The sequence below is a fragment of the Numenius arquata genome, chromosome Z (assembly GCF_964106895.1).
Source record: "Numenius arquata chromosome Z, bNumArq3.hap1.1, whole genome shotgun sequence".
In the NCBI taxonomy this organism is placed as follows: Eukaryota; Metazoa; Chordata; class Aves; order Charadriiformes; family Scolopacidae; genus Numenius; species Numenius arquata.
The window spans coordinates 50972072-50997987 of NC_133616.1; the positions used below are offsets into that span (position 1 = coordinate 50972072).

Consider the following 25916-nt stretch of genomic DNA (forward strand, 5'->3'; position numbering starts at 1 on the left):
CCTTAACAGGCTTGAGGAGTGGGCCCATGTGAGCCTCAGGAAGAGCCAAGTGCAAGGTGCTGCAGCTGGGTGGGGGCAATCCCCAATATCAATACAGACTGGGGAAAGAATTGATGATCAGAGGGCTGGAGCACCTCTCCTATGAAGAAAGGTGGAGAATGTTGGGGTTGTTAAGCCTAGAGAAGAGAAGGCTCCGTGGAGCCATATTGCAGCTTTTCAATACTTAAAAGGGGCTTATAAAAAAGGTGGGAAGAGACTTTTTCCCAGGGCGTGTAGTGACACGACAAAGGGCAACAGTTTTAAACTGAAAGAGTGTAAATTTAGGAATATGAGAAAGATATGTGGAGGATATAAAGAAGAAAGTTTTTACGATGAGAGTGAAGAAACACTGGAACAGGTTGCCTTGTTGTGGATGTTGCGGTGAAGTTGTAGATGTGTCATCATTGGTAGCATTCAAGGTCAGGTTGGACAGTGCTTTGAGCAACCTGATGTAATGAAAGGTGTTCCTGCCCAAGGCAGGGAGGGTGGACAAGGTGATCTTCAAAGCTACCTTCAAACCCAAACCATTTTATGATTCTTTGAAATTAGCTTGTAAACCACAGTGAATTTCCCTGGGCTGCTTGAGCAGTCGTCTGACACAGGGCTTGCAGTTGCAAAATACTAAAATGGTCTCCTAGTCTTGATTTACTGGTCATCTTCCGTGTTTGACACTTGCATGAGATAACCAGAAGCAGTGTGATTTTTATGAACTCAGTTCATCAGAGATAGGAGGATACAAAGATAACAGAGAGGGAATGGTCTAACTCTATCCTGAAATCAAACCTATCTTTGAATAGCTTCTATTTATAAACAGTGCGTATTAAATACTTATGATAGAAGTTTTACTCTGGAGTGGCAAAGCAAGTGGGAATGATATTATAAAGTGTCATACTGTATCCAAATTGAAGAAATGGCTTTTAAATTTCTGTTTTAAACAGGCTTTGATTAAAATCTAAAATGCCATTTAGGGAGGGACAATATATACCTGTTAATACATGCATAATTGTGGCAGCAATTTTTTTTAGAATAGCCTTATAATAACAGATTAGAACTTCCTATATGGTATCACTTTAGGAAGATCACTTCTTAGTCTCAGATCATAGAGGTTGTCCTCAGAATAGAAAATTACTTTATATTTTTGGCCCTATGATTAAATACCCTATTTGACACAAAAAGTGCTTTTACCTTATTGCTTTATGTAGTTGGTTTTTCTCTGATTGTGTCTTACTACTATGAACCAGACTTAACAACCTGCTAATAGATTTTGTTGATGTTTTGCTGTGTAGTCTCATCAGTTACACTTCATCTCTTGACATTTTGAGTACTAAGAGTATCAGCAAAATAGTGGTGCTGTGTTTATGGGTGTAATAGTATTTCTTCATTAACCTAATTTCCTGAAGGTTTATTGCTGCTGTAAAATTTTTCCCTGGGTGACTTCTTGCTGAACTGTTCCTTAAATAAGCAGGAAAAACTGATCCCCAGAGCAAAGCACACAGATGTCCATCCACAGCTTATGGAAAATGTTCTTTCTTTTGTATGTGCACTGTAAAGACATGAAAACGTAAACTTTAAAGTACTAGTTTTGCACTTGCATGAAATCCAAAGTAGAATTTGAGTACTGTCTGAGATCAAAAAAGCTAACAGTAAGGATTACGTCCTGTGTGTTTCATTTTTTTTTTTTAAATAACAAAGCTGAATGTCGAAGAATCTTCCAAAAGTCTGTTTTTCATGTACAATAATTTCATTTTTGTAGGGATTTTTACAGTACATACAGAATTTATAAAAGTAAACATAAATTTTGTAACACCTTTAATTTCAAGAATTCTTTAAATGTTGGAAGGAATGTTCCTTTCCTTTGAAGCCTGACTGAATCTGATTATTTGCCCTAGGCATTCTGGGTAGTATAGTGTATGCATACAAGTCTTGTATGGAAATTATTTATTAATTTTGCAATAAAAGTTTGTATGCTTATTGAAAGCCTTTGCTTATCCGGTAATACTGCATTGTTACCTGAGGAAAAATCTTCTGATGTTGAACTTGATATCTGACTTTAGCTGCAAATCCAGGTTAGATGCAAAAGCATGTTCCAGATGGATTGGATCCCTCAGACACTTTAGTAAGTCGCTCAGATTTCCACACAGTTACCTGCTTAACTTAAAATATGGAAATCCTTACAGAATTGAGACCTTGGAGGGTGGAATTGGATGGCTACCAAAGCAGTGGCCTCTTCCTTGCAAGACTGCTACAAAGGGGATGAAACAGTGTGGTTGACCTTGTGGGTTACCAGTCCGTCTGAGGTGTAGTTGTTCCCACTCTTGACTAGAAAAGATGGAGCTGCTAAAGTTAATGCAGAAGCCACAGCGGTTTCCTCTATGAGGTGAAGGGGCCATTATTATAAGTTTGTCTGCAAGCGCAGGAAAAGAGTACATAGCTTATATTCAGACTGCTGCTGTGAGGGACAGTTCCTGGAGTATGTGGTCCTCTTCATATTTGTGAATTTAAATTATTACATTTAAATCAGATATTCTTTGTTTGCAGTAGAAGTATTTATGCAGAATGCAGAGACACAGCAGAAACCTCAGGTAAAATGTCTTTCTTCAGTACTGATTTATAGATGAGCTCTGTTTATGAAGCTGAGGCCTGCCTCAGCATTCAGGCTTTTGCTGTATTAAACTAACTTTCTTTGTTTGTTTTTTAAGTTCTGGCATTTTTAAAATATATCAGACTTCAAGTTTTTAAAATACAGAGTCTTTCCTTTAGGGTCCTCTCCTTTTCTCCTAAAATACTCGAGAGGGGTCATTCAGACAGATGCGTGACTGTAAGGTACGCTTAACTTCCAGAATGAATGTGGGCCCAGATTTCATTGTGACGGTTCTGTCATTTTCATCCCATTTCCTGCTGATTATTAAGCATGCAGTGTGTTTCCCTGATAGCTGCAGGAAAAAGAAAAGCTGAGGAAGCTTTATTTGCAGACTCTTACTATGCTTTCTGATGCTTACAAAAGTTTGCACTGGGCATGTGGAATTGAGGACAGCATCCCTCAGCTGGGCATGGTGTTGGGGAAGAGAGGTAGCGGGTTTGCTAGTGAGGCTGACCTGGGCCAGGAGGCTGGAAGGGGAGAACAAAAGTCAGAAAACACCAGAGCATGAACAAGAACATCTTGGCAAGTAGAGGATGCAGGAGGAAGGGGAGACGTTCAGGAGGTATTTTACTTTTTTTCTTCTCTAGTGGCTTTAGGCTGCTTCCTGGCTAGCATGCCATCCAGAGTTTTATCACAGCTTCTTAGATACAGCTACTCGATGCTCAGGAGTTGCTTAAAAGTTGCCAATGTTATGCCATACCACACAACTGAAACATATTAGTGCTTCGCACTATGTAATAAATTCTTTTCACAACAGAAGTTAAAGTGAATGCAAGCTTCTGGGAAACCTGTGGAGTTTCAGTTTGTTGGCATTTATAACAAGAGTGGAGGAAAAGAGGGAAGAATGGCACTATATGCAGCTAGCATAGCTGCAAACCCCAGGAAAAAAAAAAGGGCGGGGGGGGGGGGGGGGGGAAGATAAGTCCTATAATGGGGGGGGGCAGAGAGAGGAGAAGATAAGTGTTATAGTACAGTTAATTTGCAGCCATCTCTTACTTGACCAGCCTAAATAACCTGTATCATTTCTTGAACTTACCTCTAACTTTTTCATTGTAGTAGCACAATATTCTGTTTAGCCGTTAAGTAACTTCACTGCAGTTTGAAAAGCTCTTGAATTAGAAGGAGCATCTGACATCTAAAGTGTGTCACAAATAGAGGAGTATTGTTGACTAGCAGATCAGAGACATCTGCAGGAGTGGTTTGCATTACTTTTTTTTTGGAAGTTGAGGCTCCAAGATCACAGATAATTTAACTTCTTCATTCTCTTCCTCGCATCTTTTCAAGTAGACTGGCCATCCATGGCTGTATCTCACCAGAAACTCAACTCACAGGCTTTTTAAAGGGAGCAGTTGATTAAGAGTCTAAACTCACTTCAGTTCAGACTTAGTTTCCACGCATTTGCTACTTTGCAAACTCTTGTCTGCAAATCAAACTCTTAGCCCAGAATTCTTCTGATTCATGTGAGTTAGTAAGGCTCAACAGCGTCACTCTAGGTAAATAGTACGGGTGGCATACACAAATGTTTTTCCTAATCAGACTGCTGCTGGGGAGGGTAGGCAATGAGTATACTAATCAGTATCATTAATTTAACCAATGAGATACTTCTAGTAGCTCTGAAAAGACTGAGTTAAAAGTATTGAACTCCCACCTCTTTTTCCCTTGTGTAAGTTTGGACTGTTTAGTAGGCATGAAGCAAGCCTTTCAAACCTGATGTTGATTCTCTTTTTATTACAATGCACAAGTTAGGCAGAAACTATGAAATTCTGAAGATTCTTTTTGCTGTTCAGTTTAATGTGGCAGTTAGGAGAAAAACAATTCCTTTCTTGGGGTAGCTGGGGAGTGCAGCACTCTTTCTTTCTTGCCTATTACAAATGAACTGAAGCTTTTCCCTGAGTTCAAGACAATGTTAAGCGGAGTATCTCACTTTGATTTGAAAAAGGGAGTGAAAAAGAATTTAACTGTTTTTAAAGAGATAAAAGACAAAGTCAAGTTTCTTCTTAAGTCTTTGAGACTTTGTCTGTGTATTACTTGTACACACACACATACATGTATGTTCTGTGTGCATCACTTGAAGGGTATTACTCTGTACCCTCTCCTGACCCTGGTAACGCTGAAGGGGTGGCTGATCTGATGTTTCATGGATGCCTGTTGTCTCTTGGAGGTCTCTCAGCATAATTTGAGGCTACAGTTTTGTCACTTGGGTATTAGAAGCTGAGAGTCTGAGTAAGCGAGCTGACTAAGTGACCTGTTACTCGCACAGCAGGGAGACTGCTTTGGATTGTGGGAGAGACAGAGTTCGAGCTGGGATGTTGCTTGAGGAGATGATGGGCAGTAGACCTCACAGTTGCATGTCCTGAACATGGACAAGGAAATGCAGCATTGTCCTTCCATGCAGCAAGGAAATGCATTTAGGAAGGTGCTATGGGCAGTAGCCCATGTGCCACATTCTATTGCTTACATAGGAGTCTTACTGGCTTTTTTCCATCAGTCAGCTTTGTAGCAGAGGTAATCATTGGTGACATGGACAGTGGGATTGAGTGCACCCTCAGCAAGTTTGCCAATGACACCAAGCTGTGTGGTGTTGTCGATGCTCTGGAGGGAAGGGATGCCATCTGGAGGGACCTGGACAGGCTTGAGAGGTGGGCCCATGCCAACCTCATGAAGTTCAACAAGGCCAAGTGCAAAGTCCTGCAACTGGGTCATGGCAATCCCAAGCACAAATGCAGGCTGGGTGGAGAATGGATTGCAAGCAGCCCCAAGGAGAAGGACTTGGGGGTGTTGGTTGATAAGCTTGACAAGAGATGGCAATGTGTGCTCACAGCCCAGAAAGCCAACCATATCCTGGGCTGTATCAAAAGAAGCATGGCCAGCAGGTCAAGGGAGGTGATTCTGCCCCTCTGCTCTGTTGAGACCCCACTTGGAGTACTGCGTCCAGCTCTGGAGTCCTGAGCACAGGAAGGACACGGACCTGTTGGAGCGAGTCCAGAGGAGAACTGTGGAGATGATCACAGGGCTGAAGCACTTCTCCTATGAAGACAGGCTGAGACAGTTGGGATTGTTCAGCCTGGAGAAGAGAAGGCTCCAGAGGACCTTACTGTGGCCTTCCAGTATTTGAAGTGGGTCTACAAAAAAGCTGGAGAGGGAGTTTTTACAAGGGCATGTAGTGAGTGATAGGATGAGGGGTAATGGCTTCAAATTGGAAGAGGGTACATGTAGATTAGATATAAGGAAGAAATTCTGTACTGGTGAGGCACTGGAACAGGCTACCCAGGGAAGCTGTTGAGGTCATGTCTCTGGAAGTGTTCAAGGCAAGGCTGGATGGGGCTTCGAGCAACCTGGTCTAGTGGAAGATGTCCCTGCCCTTGTCAGGAGGATTGGAACTAGTTGATCTTCAAGGACTCTTCCAACCATGATTCTATAATAATGCTTGTAATAGCCTTTGGATCTGCGAGCCCTAAGGTGCAATTAGTGTTGGGTTGGTCTGAAATTCAGTGTAAATTTGGGGATATGAAGGTAGCTTTACTGAGTTTCTATCTACTTGATGCAGTCAGGGCAATGTAAATTGGCTTATAGTTCCTTTCAGTCCTCCAGCATCATTCCCCTGTTAAACCACAGTTGAAAACTCTTTGGTAATGCAGACTAGAAAGCTGCTAAGGTCATCTTTGGGCTTCTGACTCTGTTGATCTTCCTGCAGGTGGGTGAAAGGTGATTAATCTTTCTTCAGTTTGTCTCGGTGTAATCTGTTTCTTGGAAAGAAAATACTTTGAAAACATGGGAACTCAATTATTTAAAACTGCCTGGGGTTTTGGTGGTTTGGGGGTTTTTTCAATTAAAAAAAATCAAACAAATCCTATAGGATTTCCTGGGCGCATAACTTAATATTGCATTGTTGTGGAGCAGACCCTTTAGCTGGTAAACCTGTGTCAGTGTCCCTGGATCTGTTACATCTGCTCGCCTTATTCAAGGGCCTGCATTAGTAGTGCTGTCGTTGAAAGAAATCCCTTTCCAAGGCTGTTTTGTTTTGGGTGAGGCTGTTGGTGAGATCAGTCAGCTAATTGGTGCAAAGCAGCCAGGATATTTGTAAAATCTTTACTTCTGACAGTTAGGGATTGGTGTTCTTATTTGTTGCTATTGTACTGTAGGGTATTAGTACGTAGTTGACCAGAAATGGAACAACTATGGTGTGAAGGCCATGAAAGACCCTGCTTTTTAAACAAATTAATTAAAAAATAAGCATTGGCATGTCCTCTGCTAGCTGCACATGGTTGTCTGTGGCTTTGTCTATAGAACAGTTCAGTGTAATTGAAACATGTAGATAAAACCCAAGCTAGCTTTTTTATTGGTAGTGTTGATTTTCTTAGAATTGAAGCTATGGCACCATGAAACCTAATGGGCTTCGCAGGTGTCAGAAGTTGTATTTACTAACTGTGAAAGCTGTACTATTGCAGCTGTGTTGCTGCAGCAGGTATCCATTGTAGCTGGAACAAAACCAACTTATCATTGTGATTGTGTGTGTCATCGCTGTTCTTGAAAAGCCTATGTGTAAAGCCTTTAATGTAGCCTGTAATGCAAGGTCTATATTTATGAGTTTAATTTGGTGGAGAACAAGTTTTAGGTGATGTTGAGAGTACATGTAGACCTTGCACCACCTCTGGAAATTCCATCCATTATCCAAATGCAGAGATGCCTAAAGTAAGTTTATATGTATTTGTTGTAGTTTGGCAGAATGGAACTATTTTCATTATTTGCTGCCTGTGTTTTTTATCTTAGACCAAGAGGTCATATGTTACTTACTGGGCAGAAAGCTGTCAAGCCTTATCCTTAACCCTGTGTTCTCTTTGGGTTTTTTAGCTTGCATTTGAGCTTGAATTGATTTCCAATTTTCAAGAAAGCATGTGGAATGTTCCTAGTGAAAACACTTGTGTTTCGCATAAGTCTAATTCAAATGGGAATGGAACTTTGCATGTTTTGAACAATTTAAAACTGGTCCTTTTTTCTCTTCCCACCTTGAAACATGAACTGTATACTGATTTCTTCTTCGCTCTCCCTTCCTACAAAAATATACACTAAGAACATGCTCTGCTGCCGTTCAAGCCAGTACAGCCAGAGTCTATAACTCCTAGGGCAAAATAACTCTTTTTTTCCTGAAGTGCTAAGTCAGAAAGAAGATAATTTTATGAAGCACTGTGTTTGGAAGCAATAAATTTTTTTCAAAAGAATAATTGTCCAAAAATCAGCTTGCTTTTTTTTTTTTTTCCCTGCCAAATTGAGTTCTGTCTGAAGAGGCCAGCTAGCCAGTTAACTCAATAGGAACTCATGTCCTTAACATATTTTAGCCAATCTTTACATCTGCATTGATAAAAGTTTCACCAAGGAACGTAACTGGTATTCCTTATGTCTTTTGATGACAAAAGTCCTGATTGTGTCTTGGACTATATACTGATAAATTTGCAGAGTCAAAGTAGTGTTTTGTCCAAAATTATCTGTTTAAGTGCTGCTTTTTTAATACACATACACCAATGAAAAGAACTAAATCAGTTTTTGTGTTTGCCTAAGAACTATGAAAAGAACTAAATCAGTTTCATCTCTTTATGTGTCTTGTTGGTTGTGTTACAATCAGAAAAGGTCCTCAAGGGTGGCTTTTCTTCTCTAGGACTCAGTTTATTACTTCTTTCTCTTCTCAGTGCATTAATTCTTAGGCTTTTTTGGTGGCTTTAAGGTAACTCTGGCTTCTCAGAAGTGCAGAGTAGTGCAGAAGTGCAGGTGAATTCTCACAGACGCCAGTTTTGCTGCATTGTAATCTCCAGCAAAAAATTAAACAAACTAAGTTTAAACAACAGCCTATGGCTGGCTGCCTACTTAAAATTATTATCTTCTTTGATCAATTAGGTGCAGGTCCAAAACAACACATGGACTGCAAAGCTTTATGACAAACTTCTTGTGTGGAATATGTTGTAAATATTACAGAATAGGACTATTAACACTTCAAAATTTTAAGTGAAGGGCCAAAAGAAACTTCTGGAGAAAAGTTCTAGGTAGAACTTCTGTAAGGAAAATCAGGAAATGGTGTAACAATAGCAGTTATCCTACTCCTGTATTTTCTGAGCAAGGAAATAGCACATGAAGTAAAACTTTACAGTGCGAGTAGGAGTTCTGTAAATCTTTGAGAATCTGTATGGATACAAACAAACTTTAGTTTGTCTCCCTCCTTGGACAGAAGTCCCAGGACGGGGGTAAGCCTTTGCAGAGCTCTGCTGTCCCTTTTTTCCCAGACGTAAAGAAACCTGTGGAAAGACCTTAGGCAGGTAGAAATTCCATGACAATCAAAATGGGTATCATTAAAACTTTTCTGCTTGGCTACCCGGGGTGCTGAAAATTCTCTGTAGTGAAGAATATGGGACATGCCTAAACATGAAGTGTGTAATTTCTCCTCATTTGTATGTGTCCATATGTACTTCGCTGCATTTCTTTGGTTTGGATTAATGAACTAGTTCTAATTTTGTTCTGTTTAAATGTTTAGAAAAACTATATGTGAAGGCATTGTTGGCACACTGCCAAAATGTCTCTGATGCTTATTCAGTTATCAGAATAAAATGCATGACTTGTCAGACATAGCTGTTTGGCAACTAAATCTCTCTTCTGTGTGGGGAAAAGAGAATATTTGCTAAATTTGTCTTTATTTTTAGTGTTCACGGGAATTGGGCTATAATTTTAATGATTTTTTTTTTTCTGTTTTCTCTCCCTTCTTTTGTAGGTAGCATTGGTGCATCCTTTCAATGCCACTCAATCCATCAAGATCACATCTGTAATGATGACAGTGACAAGGTGAGGCATACATAAATGTTTCCTTCACAAGATGCATATGCATTGGGGTTTTTTTATGTAGTGCTTTTACTATGCAAAGATTGTTTGTTTTGGAGGTATAGCAGTAAATTTTCAGAGTTACTGTGAACTGTCTCTAGCACATTAAAAAAATATATCTTACTCAAAACAATCTTTTAGTCAGTTAAGGAGAAATTTGTCATTGGTACTATATGTTTCTTTTTGCTTCTATTCCTTTGCTATTCTAAACATTTGTAATTGGCCATATCGACGCCCTCAGTTAATAAAGAACAGTAATGCTTTTGCTAATTTTTAAGTAAGGTAGGATGTCTTGGTAGAGGTTAGAGCCTAGAGAAGTGTTCAAAGCTTTTTTGCAGTAGCTGTATTTTCCTGGTTTGGAGTTGGGAACTTAAGGTTTTACAGATCAGAAGCTTCTGTTCAGTGCCGCAGCCTTAAAATACCAACCTGTCTAGTAGTATCAAGCGTTTTCCTAACCTTTTTTTGTCACATTCTCAGATTAGCTTATGTTGGGTCAGTGGAGTGCTGGTTTTTAAATGTTCGATGGTACTTGGATCAGCAGTGTAAGTGTGGCATGCAGAAGGGAAGAGTTTTGATGTTGAACTTGCTTTCATGTTGCTGTTATTGTTGATGATTTTACCTTAAACTTTACTGTCTGTAAATAGTGCAAATTGGTTAACATTAATTCAACAAGTAACATGTATTGCATCATTTGCAAGTATGACACTTCATAGTAAACTAATATTTTAGCTTGGCATGCCTGAAAAAGGGCATAAATTACTCGCATTTTAATTTATCTTTCTCGGTAAATAGAATGTTACCTGCATCACAGTGCCTTGATAAGTGCACAAATCCTCGTGTTTTGAAATTCTGGAGTAAGTTAATTTTATAGTTGTTCTAGCTTATCCTAGAGCTAGATTTGTTTTCAATGCAAGTTTCTTTCACTGCCTTGTTTTCTTTTTTCTCGTCATGCCTTTTTTCCCCTTCTTTTTTCTTTTTTCTTTTTTCTTTTTTCTTTTTTCTTTTTTCTTTTTTCTTTTTTCTTTTTTCTTTTTTTTTCTTTTTTCTTTTTTCTTTTTTCTTTTTTCTTTTTTCTTTTTTCTTTTTTCTTTTTTCTTTTTTCTTTTTTCTTTTTTCTTTTTTCTTTTTTTTTCTTTTTTCTTTTTTCTTTTTTCTTTTTTCTTTTTTCTTTTTTCTTTTTTTTTCTTTTTTCTTTTTTCTTTTTTCTTTTTTCTTTCTTTTTTCTTTCTTTTTTTCTTTTTTCTTTTTTCTTTTTTTTCTTTTTTCTTTTTTTTCTTTTTTCTTTTTTCTTTTTTCTTTTTTCTTTTTTCTTTTTTCTTTTTCCTTTTTCCTTTTTCCTTTTTCCTTTTTCCTTTTTCCTTTTTCCTTTTTCCTTTTTCCTTTTTCCTTTTTTCTTTTTTCTTTTTTCTTTTTTCTTTTTTCTTTCTTTTTCCTTTCTTTTTCCTTTTTCCTTTCTTTTTCCTTTTTCCTTTCTTTTTCCTTTTTCCTTTCTTTTTCCTTTTTCCTTTCTTTTTCCTTTTTCCTTTCTTTTTCCTTTTTTCTTTCTTTTTCCTTTTTTCTTTCTTTTTCCTTTTTTCTTTCTTTTTCCTTTTTTCTTTCTTTTTCCTTTTTTCTTTCTTTTTCCTTTTTTCTTTCTTTTTCCTTTTTTCTTTCTTTTTCCTTTTTTCTTTTTTTCCTTTTTTCTTTTTTTCCTTTTTTCTTTTTTTCCTTTTTTCTTTCTTTTTCCTTTTTTCTTTCTTTTTCCTTTTTTCTTTCTTTTTCCTTTTTTCTTTCTTTTTCCTTTTTTCTTTCTTTTTCCTTTTTTCTTTTTTTCTTTCTTTTTTCTTTTTTTCTTTCTTTTTTCTTTTTTCTAACTTTTATTTTATTTTTAGGTACCATCTTAGATTTGGGGCCTTGTTTAACCTACAGATACTGGTCAAACATGCTAACCAGACCATGACAAAACTATTTTAAGTTTCCATCTGATTAACTGGTTAACTATTTTCAATACTATTCACTGCTTCGTGTTTTGGACCTTGTGCACTCTGTTCCTGGAAGATTCTTGGATGAGGAGCAGATGGAGGGAATTTCCTTTCAGAGCTATCCTAATGCACCAACTTAACACAGACATTCTCTTTTAACATCCTTCCTTTTCTGTTACTACATGATTGATTCTGTTACGACACAGATGGATTGTCTTCCCTTTATTTCATATCAGTGTAATTAAAACTGGTTTAAGTCTTGTTGGAAATTCTGTTTGTTAGGTGCTTCACAGTTTTGGGAGAGGGAGTAGGGAAGGGGTGTGGCAGCTTACCTGGTTTAGATTTCAGAAGACTACATAGCCTTTTGAGTTGTTTGTCACACCAGCTGCCTCCGTATTAACAGAGGAAATGGGCCACAACTTTACTTTTTCGAATACTTAGGGATGGTGGGAGAAAACAATCTCCCTCGTTGGTATTGATTCTGGAACAAATGAGAAGGCTAACTAAAATGGAACTAGTATAAAAAGTGGGCAGAATGTGGTTTGGATGTATTTCAAAGATATATTTTCCCTCAAATGTCACTTTTTTTTGGTAGGAACTTTGATTTTTCTGTGAGAATACACAAAACTGCTTGTTGTGCATTTTATATGAAATTCTAGTTGATCACTTGATTAAAATGACCACTTGTTTAGAAAAACAGTGAACAATCTTCAGAACAGACATCCGTGCTCTTCTCAGAAGTGCCACTGAACTCTGTGCTCTTGTTTTAAAAGAGAAGATAAATCATTAATGCTAAGTTAGTGTCACTGGCGGGGCATAGATATAGAGAACATTTCCCATTTTACTTGGTGTTACAAAGTGACTATAACTGAGATACATCTTAATATAGTTGTTGGTTTGGAGATGGGAGCTTTTAAGCTTCAGTGTATGAGTCAGGGGACCCTTTTTCATGTTCGTAATTTCTTTGATTTTTCTTTGAAACATAACACGCTGTATATGTTAAATACCTATGATTTTTAAATTAAAGCTGGAATTGTCATTCTTAAAATATTAATAACAGAACTGAATAAATTCCTTTATGGAGCACAGAATTTAAGGAAAGGTGTTTGTAACAAGGAGCTATCATTTCCTGGAATATCACTGTGCTGTAATGCCCAACCAGTGGTTTCCTACTAGTGTTAAACAGAGACAAATGTGAGTATATTATTCTGTAGATCCTTTCAATCATACTCAGTTTATTTAGCTTTAAAAATATTTTTTGTCCTTTGGGTGGTTGTTTCACCCGTGGTGTACTTCCATTAAAGGATGCTTGCTCAATTTGAAAAGAAACTCCAAGATGCAACTCTTAACTACTCTTGGGACGTCTTTTCAGAGATCTCATCACGTTATCTATTCCTTAGTTCTCATGCAGCTAGAACCCAAATTGACCACCCACTAGTAGTGAAAATAAAATAAAGCACCGTGGGAGAAATCCAGTGGAATTTTTTCACTACCACTAAGGGGTTGGAAATTATTATTAATATTTCCAAATATGTACCTTACTGTACTCCTTTTTAACTTACTCCCATTTATTTTATGTTCATAGTATTACTCCTATTAGATTTGCTTTCTTATAGTATGTAAGGAATGTCTTTTTGCTCAGTACTTATGATCTAAACACATAACTACATTATTTGATTAACTATTTCTAGCCTTTAAATTTCACAGTTATAGTTAGTTACTCTTGCATTTCTCTAGTAATTTCTTGTTCCTGAACTTGCTCCTGTTTGTCTTAATGAGCATCCAGTTCTCAGTTGGTAATCAAGAGGGCTGTCAACTCTTGAAAAAGGTGTTTTTCATATGAGGGGAAGTATTTTTTACAAGTTCTAATTAAAAAAAAAAAAAACATAATAAAAACAATCCACTTGTTTTCTTCTTTGGATAGTGCAGAGTCAGGTAAGATAAGCCTAACGGACTCATCTGTAGCTGAACTCAAAATGATTCGGGAATTCAGGTACTCTAAGGTCCATCACATTTATTTATATGTGATCTATAAAATTAGACTACATGCACCTCTTGTGGGGGAGAATACATAGAAAAATGGAAACATTAGAAGGAATTTCTTGCCCCCTCCATTATCAAAACTGGAAAAAATTCCTCCTGTCCAATTAGGACAGCACTAATTCACTCTTCTTGGTGTGTGTCATCTTCCCGCCGCTCCCTCTACCCCCATTAGTTTCAGTTAATTATGTCTATTCTTACTGAATAGCTTCGTGCCTTTTTCATTTTCATTTCCCATCTGGCAGCTGCAAGGATATAATTTACGGATTGTAAACCACTTTCATGCCTGCTGAATTGTCTCCTTTAGAGCATTAATTCCTTGTATCTACAGCAGATGTTTTATTTTGTTTTCCTTCATCAGATTTGGGCAAACTCTAATTAGACTGAGGAGGTCTTAATGGAGGCAGGTTTGAAAGGTGAAAATAGGGTGACGATACCTTATTTAAGATACAGCTTGGGTAAATCAGTTCTCCGCTAGCTCGTTTGTTCTGCAGCAAGGGATAGATAGTCACCCTGTGGGATTGGTAGCAAGAGGCTGATGGCGTTCCTCTAATGACTCAGCAGCAGGTGACGTTGCTCCTCTGGGTTTTGTTGACTTTTTTCTAGTCAGTCCCTCCCCCTCCCCCGTTTAGGAGAGCAGGTGGAAATCCAGACGCCGTAGGTACGAGCTGGGCAGGTTGCAGGCAGCCGCTGCCGGGAGGCCCCGTGGGCCGTGTAGTGTTCCCTCTCTGAGCGGAGAGTCCCTCCTCTCCCCCGCCCCGCCCCGCCCCGCCCCCGCCCGGGTTCGCGCCCCCTCTCCTCTCGGGGGCGTTTCCTGCCCGGGCGGAAGCTCCCGCACGGCCGCGCACGCGCCGGCAGGCCTGCACGCAGCCGCCGGCGACGGTTTGCGCGGTTTCGTTTTAAGTTGCGGGGATGGAGAGGCGGGGAGGCACCGGCGGAGAGGGAGACGGCCTGGAAGCCCGGCGGCGCAGGCTCCCGGGGCGGGGGAGAGCAGCGAGCGGCGCCGCCGTGCTGTGCCCGCCCGGCGGCTGCGCTACCGCCGCGCTGGGAGACGAACCGAAACTGAAGGGGGGCAGGGGCCGGGCCCCCCGGCAGCCGCGGAGGGGAGGCGGAGCGCGGCGGGCCCCGGCGCGCAGGCGTTGAGGGTTTTCGGGTGGCCCCGCCCACAGCGCGTGGTCCGGCTGCTTCACCGCCCCCAGGTGCGAACAAAGGACGCCCCGCATCGCCGTCCGCCCCGCATCGCCGTCCGCGGGGCGGGGCTAGCGCCTGCCGACCCGCCCTTCGCGGGGCTGGGCCGGCTGAAGAGTGACGTCACCGGCCCCCGGAGACGGCGGGGTGCACGCGGGGCCGCAGCACCCCAGAGGAGCGGAACATGGCGGGGGGTGGCGGTGGCGGGCCGCGGGAGCAAGCGACGCGGACGCAGGGCGGGCGAGGGGCACGCGGGGGACTCGCCCCGTGATGGGCGGAGGACGCCGGGCCGACGTTCCCGGAAGCGATCGCGCGGGCAGGCGGTGTAGGCCAGGGCCGGGCGGCAGCGGCGGGGTCCCCGGTCGACTCGACGGGAGGCAGCGCGGAAGCCTTGACGGTGACTGGCGGGCGCGCGGAGGAGGCGGGGGCGCGGCCCCAGGTACCGGCGTGGGGACGGCAGGTAGGGGCGGAGGAGGGCGGTGGGCCCGCTCGGGGCGGGGCCGCAGCAGCACCGCCCGGTGCCCCCGACTCGCCGGAGTCAATCCCCGCAGCCGAGGAGGGGAAAGAGACGGAGGGGGGGGTAAGGGGGCGATCTTCCGGGAGAAGGGCAGCGGGCGCTCCGGGGTGCCTTCGCAGCGGACCCGTCTCTCTTGGGCTGCCAGTCGTAAACGTAGAGAGCGAAAGAGACCGCAAGGCCTGGGCTTGAGGTCGCCGCTGGGAAGCCGGAGCGGCCCCGTGTGCCCCACGTGGGGCTGCCTGCAAGGTGGACGAGAGCTCGGCGAGGTTAATTCGGGGAACGTAAGCACTTGATCATGTTGAAATCCCTTTATCTGCTTCGGCAAAAGGTAGAACTGGAACCTGAAACTCAGCTGACCTTCCAGAATGAATTGCTGTGTGCTGTCCTTAAGAAGACAAGCAGGTTCAGTGCCCTGCGTGCAAGTATTTCTGAAGCACCGGACTTCCGATTGTCCTCCTGATCTTATAGCGAAATGAAGTTTCTGGGCGTCTCTAATCCTCTAGAGTTAGTTGAGAAAGAACAACTATTCGAGGAGACATTGATGTTAGTAAGCGTATGTTTTAGGACATTCTGTTAGTATTTTTCAGTATATAGAGTTAATTCCTATTCCTGTGTAACATGAAGGATTTTTTTTTTTTTTTTTATATACTTAAAATGAGAAAGATGCCTTTTGTTTCCTCCAGAAGCGTATTTTAAAACTGAGTGTTTTGAGATGTGTTCTGGAGACATCCGTTTTAAGTTACAATTGTTTATAGCAAGTAATTTAGTTATTACATACATAGTTGAATTGTAAGTAATGTTAGTGTTCATGAATGTACGGCATTTGCATTTTGAAACTGATTTTTGAGGGTACTGTTTGGAGCAAATGCTTATGTTCCGATAAGGTCTTCAGTTGTGTGGTGAGGCAACTGGAATGGTAAGATGGACAAAATTACTAATAGTCTGCCTTATTCAGGTTGCTTATTACTTGATTAGGTGTTGCTGCTGATGTGCTTGTTCTCAAATGCCATTCACTGAGGCAATTACTTTGTTTTCAGTTGCCAAGTTTATGGTCTTTATCCACATCCTGTAGATCTTGCTATTTGCTAGCCCAACAGACTCCTCAACTGCTTCACAGGACTACAAGAATGAAAAATACAAACTCCTTGGTGAGGGTATTGTAGCTGTGGTATTAGAGACTCACTGCTCTGAAAAAGAAGGGGGAAGCCCTCCATTTGGGTACTTATGTGTGTAGTAAAGAGAAAGGAGGGTGCAGTCCTTAAGACGATTTAGTATGAGACAAGAGAGCCTATAGGTGGCATGGCAGATTTAATGGCTAGTGAAAGTTGGTAATTTCGATCTTCCTTAGTCACCCAAATTTCTAGGGAAAACAACCCTATGTATGCACAGAACAACAATGTGAAGAGGGCTTCCAGGGAGTTGTTACCAGGAGATAATATGTGTTAAGGGTGCTAATTGTAAGAAGTGGTATATAAATAAAAGGGTCTTATAAATCAGGGATTTCAAGATTCTCCCACATTAAACTTATTTTGGCATCTCCCTGACTTACAAAACAGGTTAAATTTTATTTTATTTCCATCTGCATCATGTTGATTTTTTTTATGAAAGTATAGTAAATACTAAATTGAAGTTGCAAGTTGATCAGTCTTTGCTTTGCACCTGCAGTGGTGTGGGAGTCACAGTATATATAGAATTGTCTCCTTTTTCTGAAAGGTACTGGCTCAGAAGCTGACATCAGTGGCATTAGTGCTATTCTGATTTGTGAAGCTTATGCATCAGCTTATCTAAATATGTTTTTTCAATATGCTTTATTGACATAACAGGAGGTAATTAATAGAATTTAAAGTTGAAGTCAAGTTAGTTTTTCGGCTCTTTACTGGGAAAATGTTTAAGAATTAAACGGTTTCTATCGCATTCTTATTAAGGCATAAAAATTGGTGCAACTAGAAAGACAAGTTACTTCTTCAGGGCTACTATTGAATTGAAACTTAATTTCTAGTCTTTTTATATTTCAAAGCTGTTCCACATATTTTTCCGTGGAAACCACATGGGCTAAATTGCTAGTCAATCTAATGAGAATAGGTACAGAGCAAGTCTTAGACTTCTGAAGGTTTTTCACACTTAATCTTTCTTTGTAGCTCCACCATCCCCACCCCAGAGGGATTTGAAAGTTAGGAATAAGGGTACAGGTAGGATGTGAAATTTCTTTTTTCCTATTCTTAGTCAGAGAGTTGCTTTGATTGTGGAGGACTGATTCTTGAAACTTCTGGAAAGGTGTCCCTGCCCATGGCAGGGGGGTTGGAACTTGATGATCTTTAAGGTCCCTTCCAACTCTGATGACTCTATGATTCTGTGATTCTATGCAGTATTGACTTAACCAGTTCATGCGGAAATACAGCTTGTAGTTTCCTTTTCTATGTGAACATCTATATCAAGTTAAATAATCTAATATGGCTTACTTAAATTCTGTTGTGGACAAAGCTTGTCTAGGTCTCTGATTTAACAGGATGATTTTCATGGTTTTTACTCTTCAACTTCACTTGGGAACGGGTAGGTTCCTCTTTTATGAACTATTGAAAGATCAAGGAAACTTCCTTTGCTTTTTGGTGCCCTCTACTGATTTCTGTTTGTCAGAACATCGAAAGTTTTTTTTGTCTTTAACAGCAGTAAAATGCTAACAGCAGCAGCTCTTTAAAAACACCAGGAAAGGAAAAGACAGAAAGGAAGCTCTTTTGTAACTTAAGGATTTTGCTGCTTGTTCTCCAACCAGTTTGGATTGTGGTGGAACTGTTCCTCACTGGTAGAAAAATAGTTAAGCAGCATAAATCTGCCTCAGTGTCTTCTGTGGACATTCCAGCTGGACTGGAAAAGACTAAAAAGACTGATGCCTTTGCTCTTCCACTCTCAGTAAAATAGAGACTCTCTTTCGCATCCACAGTCCCTAGTTCTCAGTGAGTACCTTTCAGATTTCCTGTCCTAGAATTTTTTACCTCCTGGTTCACTTGAAATAACATTTCTTTTTTTATTTCCTATTGCAACCTCAGATACTATAAAAAAAGTGCAGTGCTTCCTGTGAGTGCAACTATATATGCTGTATTTTGCTGGGTTTCTGTTTATGTAGCCCTTTCATCTTGTCAGTCTTGCAGTTTTGTTCCTATCCCTGAATTCTGTGAAGACCTCTGTCCTAGGCAAACTCAGCAATTGCATGAGCTCAACCCTGTCCTCTCTCCAGAGCCTCTTATCTTAGCCTTGTGGTCTGTCTTTGCCAGTTGACAGAGCTAGCCAAATTTTTCTTTCACATTGCAGTAAGAGTAAATCACTGTGTGAGTAGGCATGATAGCATTCATGGCACAGCTTAGAGTGCTGCTGACCAGATGCTCTGTCTGACAGTCTTCTTGAAAGCTTTTGGGGATGGCCTTTTCTCTAAAGAAAAATTAGTTTTTCGTCCTTATTCGGGTTATTTCTTTAGAAGATCTGTGTTGGGATTGTTCTTTAAAAAAGCTGTGATGTGCTGAATATTTTTGATGAGCTGCATTTTCAAAATTTGATTCTTAGAAATCAGTCTGTTACAAAGACATTTAAAACTATTTTGTTGGTAAGTACTGAGGGAGGGTATTTTTGTTTTGGTGTCCTCTGTGCATAAGTATTGGGAAAACATTGGAATGGGGTATAAAACAAGAGGGGGAAATGAAAAGATTAGACATAAAAGTTGGAACAGGTATTTGTTTTAAGTAATGTTGTGGAAGGAACTTGTGAAGACGAATAGCAAAGTGCCGAGTGGATGAGTATGGATTTGAGAAGAATGTTCAGATGTGAACACAAGTAGCCTGGCAAGACCAACATGCATTTGGTCATTTTATATGTGAATTTCTTCTGAGCATGGGTTAGAGATCACATGTGAAGCTTGCTTCCTTTTTACTCTCGGTTTTCTTATTATATCAGAGAACAGTCAGAGCACTCTTCCTCAGATGCAAATAAAGAGACCTGGTATAGTGTTTGTATTCTCTGGCTCTGCTTTCAATATGTGGATGTTTACATACATCTGTGGTTGAAATGTGACTTAAAAGTTCATAGCTGTGATAGTGACTTTGTTCAGTGCAGGGCAGAGCTTGAGGTCGTGTAAAAAAAAGTACACCTCACTAAATTTCTTGCATGCTTTAAATTCTTGTGTCTTTTTTCCCCTTAGTAAGAATGTGGGATGAGGTTTGAGAAGTCACCAAACCAAGCTTATTTGAGTGTATTTGGGGAAGTGAGCCTTTTTATTCTTCACATATCATGTGATGACGTATCATGTGATTGGTTTTGGGGGGTTTTTTTATTCAAAACTTACTCTGACTTTGTGTGAGAATAATCATATTTTCTAAAGTAAATTAAAAGATCTGCACAAGTATAAGCTGTTTCTTGAAGCTGAGGACCTGCAGTGTTTTCTTATGTTCCTCTTTTAGGTTAACTTAGCTTAAAATATAAATTCTTTCTTGTTTTTGCGGTTCCCCGTAATTTGCCCCTTAAATTTAGAGGACTGAGTTCTCTACCCATTGCATGCCGTTGTAAGGATTATATACCTGTCTAGATGACCTCTGTTAGATGACAGCCAATATGTGTATTTTGTAGGGACCGAGGAACCAGCCACTGTTGCAGCAGTTAATATGTTCACAGGGCCAGTGGTGAGTCTGACACATGCAAAAAATAGAAGTTCTACAAGCTACTGAGGGCAAAAGGTGTGTTCGAATCCCAACTAATGGAGAACAACAACTTTTTTTCCAAAGCTTTTTAAAACAACTCTATTAACTTATGCAAGCTATTAGTAACAATGAAGCAGCCTGTGTAGGTTTAAAACATAGTCTAAATATGATGAGTTTTTAAAAGAATCATGGAATCGTTTAGGTTGGAAAAGACCTTTAAGATCATCAGGTCCAGCCATCAACCTAACACTGCCGAGTCCGCCACTAAACCATGTCCCTAAGTGCCACTTCTACACATCTTTTAAATACTCCCAGCGATGGTGACTCAACCACTTCCCTGGGCAGCCTGTTCCAGTGTTTGACAACCGTTTTGGTGAAGAAATTTTTCCTAATAGTCAATCTAAACTTCATCTGATGCAATTTGAGGCCATTTTCTCTTGTCCTACAACTTGATACTTGGGAGAAGAGAGTGACCGCCACCTTGCTACAGCCTCCTTTCAGGTCGAGAGTAATAAAGTATCCCTTCAGCCTCCTTTTCTCCAGACTAACCAACCCAAGTTCCCTCAGCTGCATCTGATGAGACTTGTGCTCTAGATCCTTCACCAGCTTCATTGCTTGTCCCGCTTTGAAGTAAAACAGAACCAATTTTCTGTTCAGTAACTTTACATCCTAGCTAGGTCTCCTCTAACTCTCTGAAATTAACGGCATGTTGTGGAGAAAACTGCTCGTTCTCAGAATGATAAGCCCAATGTTTGTGCTCCATGCCAAGGAATGGTATGCAGAGAGGCCCTTGCTTATACTTATTGCTATTAACAACCAAGGTCAGCCAATTTCGTTATTTGCCCCCTTAGGGGGTCGGAAACAGAAAAGCATAGGGGGGGTCACATCTGTAGGGAGGAGTGGACAGGACAGGTGACCCAAAACTGACCAACTGGGGTATTGCATCCCATCTGCCCCATACTCAGTATAAAGGCTGAGGGATCAAAGGGTCAATTCTCTTTCTTCAATGGCCAATGTCCGAAGAGGACTCTGTCTGTTCATCTGTCTTTGATCCCGATCCGAGCATTCCTGACTCCAGAGCTGGAATCCAGTTCCCATCCGTCACTGAGTCCAGTCTGGGACTTCCCCAGTGCCTGCTGGTGATGTAATTGTCATCCTGGGAGCTTGAAACAGTTTTGTATATATTGTATCTATTTTCATTATTTTCTTCTTGTTTTTAATTTTAATATTAATTCTTCATTAAAGTAGTTTAGTTCATTCTAAACTTCTGAATCTCCTTATCTCTTCCTCTCCTCTCTTTTTTTTTGGGGTGTGGTGTGGTGGTGAAGGGCCATCTGTCAATCTGGTTTTGGTAAATTTGGCTGAAACCACGACACTGCTCTTCTTCAGACACCAGCTCCAGCACCTCAATGTCTTTCTTGCAGTGAGAGGCTCAAAACTGGACACAGTGTTTGAGGTGTGGCCTCACCAGGGCCGAGTACAGGGGGACGATCATTTCCCTTTTCTTGCTGGCCACACTATTCCTGATACAGGCCAGGATACTGTTGGCCTTCTTGGCCACCTGGGCACACTGCTGGCTCATATTCAGTCAGCTGTCAACCAGCACTCCCAGGTCCTTTTCCACCAGGCAGCTTTCCAGCCACTCTTCCCCAAGCCTGTAGTGCTGCATGGGGTTGTTGTGACCCATGTGCAGGACCTGGCACTTGGCCTTCTTGAAGCTCCTACTGTTGACCTCAGCCCATCAATCCAACCTGTCCAGATCCCTCTGTAGAGCCTTCCTACCCTCAAACAGATAAACACTCCCACCCAACTTGGTGTCGTCTGGAAACTTATTGAGGGTGCACTCAATCCCCTCATCCAGATCATTAATGAAGATACTAAACAGAACTGGCCCAGATACTGAGCCCTGGGGAACACCACTTGTGACCAGCCACCAACTGGTTTTAACTCCATTCCCCACAGCTCTTTGGGCCCAGACATCCAGCTTTTACCCAGCAAAGGGTACATCCATCCAAGCCATGAGCAGCCATTTCTCCAGGACAGTGCTGTGGGAAACTGTCAAAAGCTTTACTAAAGTCCAGGTAAACAACCACTTAAACAGAATCCCAGATTTATACTATCCTTAAGTATGGTTCTGCGGTGTATAAACATTTAGTATTATGCAGTATAAACAAATCGATTTTAACAAGAAATTGGTTAACAAGATGCCAACCGTAACATTATGCTCAGTGGGCATACTGTTCTGTTCGGTCATTTGTAGGTGATACATAGAGTTTACTTGTCCTAAACTGTATGAATGACAAAGCCTTTGCATTTGTTACAGCTGTGAAAATTTCCTTTTATATGGGAAATGGCCTGGAAGAAGGAAAGAACAAATTAAGTGTCAGAAATGGGAGAAACAGAGAACTGAAATACAGAATCAGAATCAGAATCGTAGTGGTTGGAAGGGACCTCAGAGATCATCGAGTCCAACCAACAGTAAAAAAAAAAAAAAAACCAAAAAAAATCCAACAACAACAAAAAAAAAAAAACACCACAAACAAAACCACCACCCACCACCTGAATACACAACAACAACAACCAAACCAAAAACCATCACCCACCCACACAGCACCCCACCACAAACCAGTAATCTTGGACACTAGAGCATGCCCTGAAGAACCATGTCTATACGTTTCTTAAATACCTCCAGGGATGGTGACTCCACCACCTCCCTGGGCAGCCCATTCCAATGCCTGATAACCCTTTCAGTAAAGAAATGTTTCCTAATATCCAACCTGAACTTCCCCTGGCGCAACTTGAAGCCATTACCCCTTGTCCTATCATCTGTGACTTGGGAGAAGAGACCGACCCCCGTCTCTCTACAGCCTCCTTTCAGGTACTTGTACAGAACAATAAGGTCTCCCCTCAGTCTCCTCTTCCCCAGACTGAACAACCCCAGCTCCCTCAGCCTCTCCTCGTAAGACTTGTGCTCCAGACCCCTCACCAGCTTCGTTGCCCTTCTCTGGACCCGCTCCAGCACCTCAATGTCCCTCTTGTGGTAGGGGGCCCAAAACTGGACACAGTACTCGAGGTGGGGTCTCACCAGTGCCGAGTACAGGGGGACAATCACCTCTCGGTCCCTACTTGCCACACTGTTCTTGATACAGGCCAGGATGCTGTTGGCCTTCTTAGCCACCTGGGCACACTGCTGGCTCATGTTCAGCCGACAGTCGACCAACACCCCCAGGTCCTTTTCTGCCAGGCAGCTCTCCAGCCACTCTGCCCCCAGCCTATAGCGCTGCCTGGGGTTGTTGTGACCGAAGTGCAGGACCTGGCACTTGGCCTTGTTAAACCTCATCCCGTTGGTCTCGGCCCATCGATCCAGCCTGTCGAGATCTCTCTGCAGAGCCTCTCTACCCTCCAGCAGATCAACACTGCCACCCAGCTTGGTGTCGTCTGCGAACTTACTGGGGGTGCACTCGATCCCCTCGTCCAGATCATTGATAAAGATGTTGAAGAGAATTGGCCCCAGTACCGAGCCCTGCGGGACACCACTCGTGACTGGACGCCAGCTGGATTTAACTCCATTCACCACCACTCTCTGGGTCCGGCCCTCCAGCCAGTTTTTAACCCAGCAGAGGGTATTCCCATCCAAGCCATGGGCAGCCAGTTTCTCCAGGAGGATACTGTGGGAGACTGTATCAAAGGCTTTGCTGAAGTCCAGATAAACAACGTCCACTGCCTTTCCTTCATCCAGCAAGTGGGTCACTTTGTCATAGAAGGAGATCAGGTTTGTCAAGCAGGACCTGCCCCTCGTGAACCCGTGCTGGCTGGGCCAGATCGCATGGGTGTCCCTCATGCGTTGCATGATGGCACCCAGGATGATCTGCTCCATGATCTTCCCAGGCACCGAGGTCAGACTGACAGGCCTGTAGTTCTCTGGATCATCCTTCCGGCCCTTCTTGTGGATGGGCATCACATTTGCCAGACGCCAGTCTGGCACAGGGTGAGAGGAGCCCTGAGACTTGCTGTGACAGTTACATACTACAACTGTTGCAGTTGTACTGTGTTTTATTTAGGATGTATTTTCTCCCTTGTTCTGTGGCTTCTCGCGAGAGAAGGACCTTGAAAAAGGTAGAACTTAGAGCATTATTCTTAGAATTAAATATCTCAGCTCTCTAAATTTTTAGGCTTCTGTTTAAATACAACTCTTTAAAAAGTTTTATGAGCACTTTTTTTTTTGCACTAATACCAGTGTGTGTATGTTGCAATATATTGAAGAACATATTTACGTGACAGTTTGGTCGTACCAATTAGGTGTGTAAGTTGTCATTGTGTAGTTTCTAAAATTAAGAGTATTCAGATTTCTGGCAATATGGAGAGACTAGAAGAATGTAGAGAGTAAACTGTGGTATGTTCCTGAAGAAATTAGATCCTGACTTTCCCCGTTTTCTAAGAACGTATAATATGGCATTATACATCTGTTGCTAACACAGCTCAGTTGTTGGGAAGACAAGCAAAGCCAGTGAAGGCAGCCAAATGTCAATATGGTCTGTCACAATAGGTGTTGAGGTACTATGCTAGTAGACCTTCTCCTAGGACTGTATGTACCCGTGTGTTAGTTTCACATACCTAAATGAAAAAGCCACTAGTGAATACATAACATACATTAAAACCATGCATAGAGAAGACTTTGGTATGAAGACAACTTTGAACCAGACTTCTCTTCAGACTCCTTGTTCCTTCAGCTAAAAGAGCAGAATTATTTGTAAATTGAAAAGTTGATCTTTTTGAAATGTGACTGTATCTGAACACCTTGTCTTGATTTCACCACTTTCCTCTTGCCCTGGCATTGTTTAAAGTATATCAATTTCAGTATATTTTATGACAGTTAAAGTAATATCTTTATAGTAATGAACATATTTTAATCATACACATACAAATTTTAATGTGTTTCAGCCTTACATATGGGGAAATTAGCCCTCTTTCTGTAGCTAAAAATTTGTGATTTTAATTAAAAATTTATCTTCCATTTTGTTTACATACCAAAATAAGGAGTTAGGACACTATGTGCACTAAGAAGTTGCTGTTAGCACCATTTTCTGAAGCGGTGCTTTATGTATTGTGTTAGGTGGTGTTCATGTTAAAACGTGGACACTTTATCTTGGTAGGCAATTTGTCAATAAACTGGTAGGAAATGATAAACTGAAAATATATGAAAAAAAATTTTACTGAATACTAGTACTATTTGTTGCATAATTTTAAACTTTCCAGTTTTAAGAAAGAAAGCTTTAGTGACCTAATAAGTGTATGTGCCAGGTTTTGCTTACTACCATAGTGCATGTTAACCACAGGAAACATCTACAGAAACAGCACAAATTGTTTTCCATTTATTATCACCCCCACCACTGACAAGGTTGAGTTCAAAATTGAGACCGTAAATTGGGATTTCAAAATAAAATTAGTATTTTTCTAGCAACTTTTTCTTTTGATAGAAAGGAGGTATAGCTGAGTTTTTTTACCTTATTGAACTTTGGTGTTTTGGAGTATGAGAGAGGTAATGATCCCTATTCAGAAAAAACATCTTGATAAGATCTAAAAATACTTACTTTTTTGTGAGTTTAGCAGCATTGAAATTACTTTAATTAATTTCCCTGAAAAATAATTTGCAAAATTTTTCATATTTCAAAGGATTCTTGTTTGCATGCAGCAAGTACTGCAAGCAATAGCAAATACTAATAAAATTAAATGTGAAGGACTTTGAGATGTCTGAGTGTTTCCTTGATTATTAAACCTGCTTCAGTATTAGAAAAGAAAATACTTCAGATGCAATGTGTGGGTTGCAATGTCACAATGTCCCTTTTGTATGAGCAGTAGAACTTGAAAATAAGAAATATGTAGTCCAACTAAACACAATTTGGTGGTTCTTGCTCTTGAGAGTGCTGCAGTGTGCCAAATAGGATGCTAAAATTTTTACACGTTTTAATATTCTTGTGTGGTTTAAA

General features: G+C 41.0%; 1 protein-coding gene across 1 annotated transcript in view; it reads left to right on the forward strand.

The window, feature by feature from the left end:
• RNF38 (ring finger protein 38) overlaps window positions 1-25916 on the forward strand; it is a 126640-nt gene that overhangs the window by 55572 nt on the left and 45152 nt on the right. Inside the window, exon 2 of the mRNA XM_074166279.1 lies at window positions 9435-9505. Within this exon, the coding sequence (XP_074022380.1) occupies window positions 9435-9505 (71 nt within the window). The remainder of the gene's footprint in view (window positions 1-9434; window positions 9506-25916) is intronic.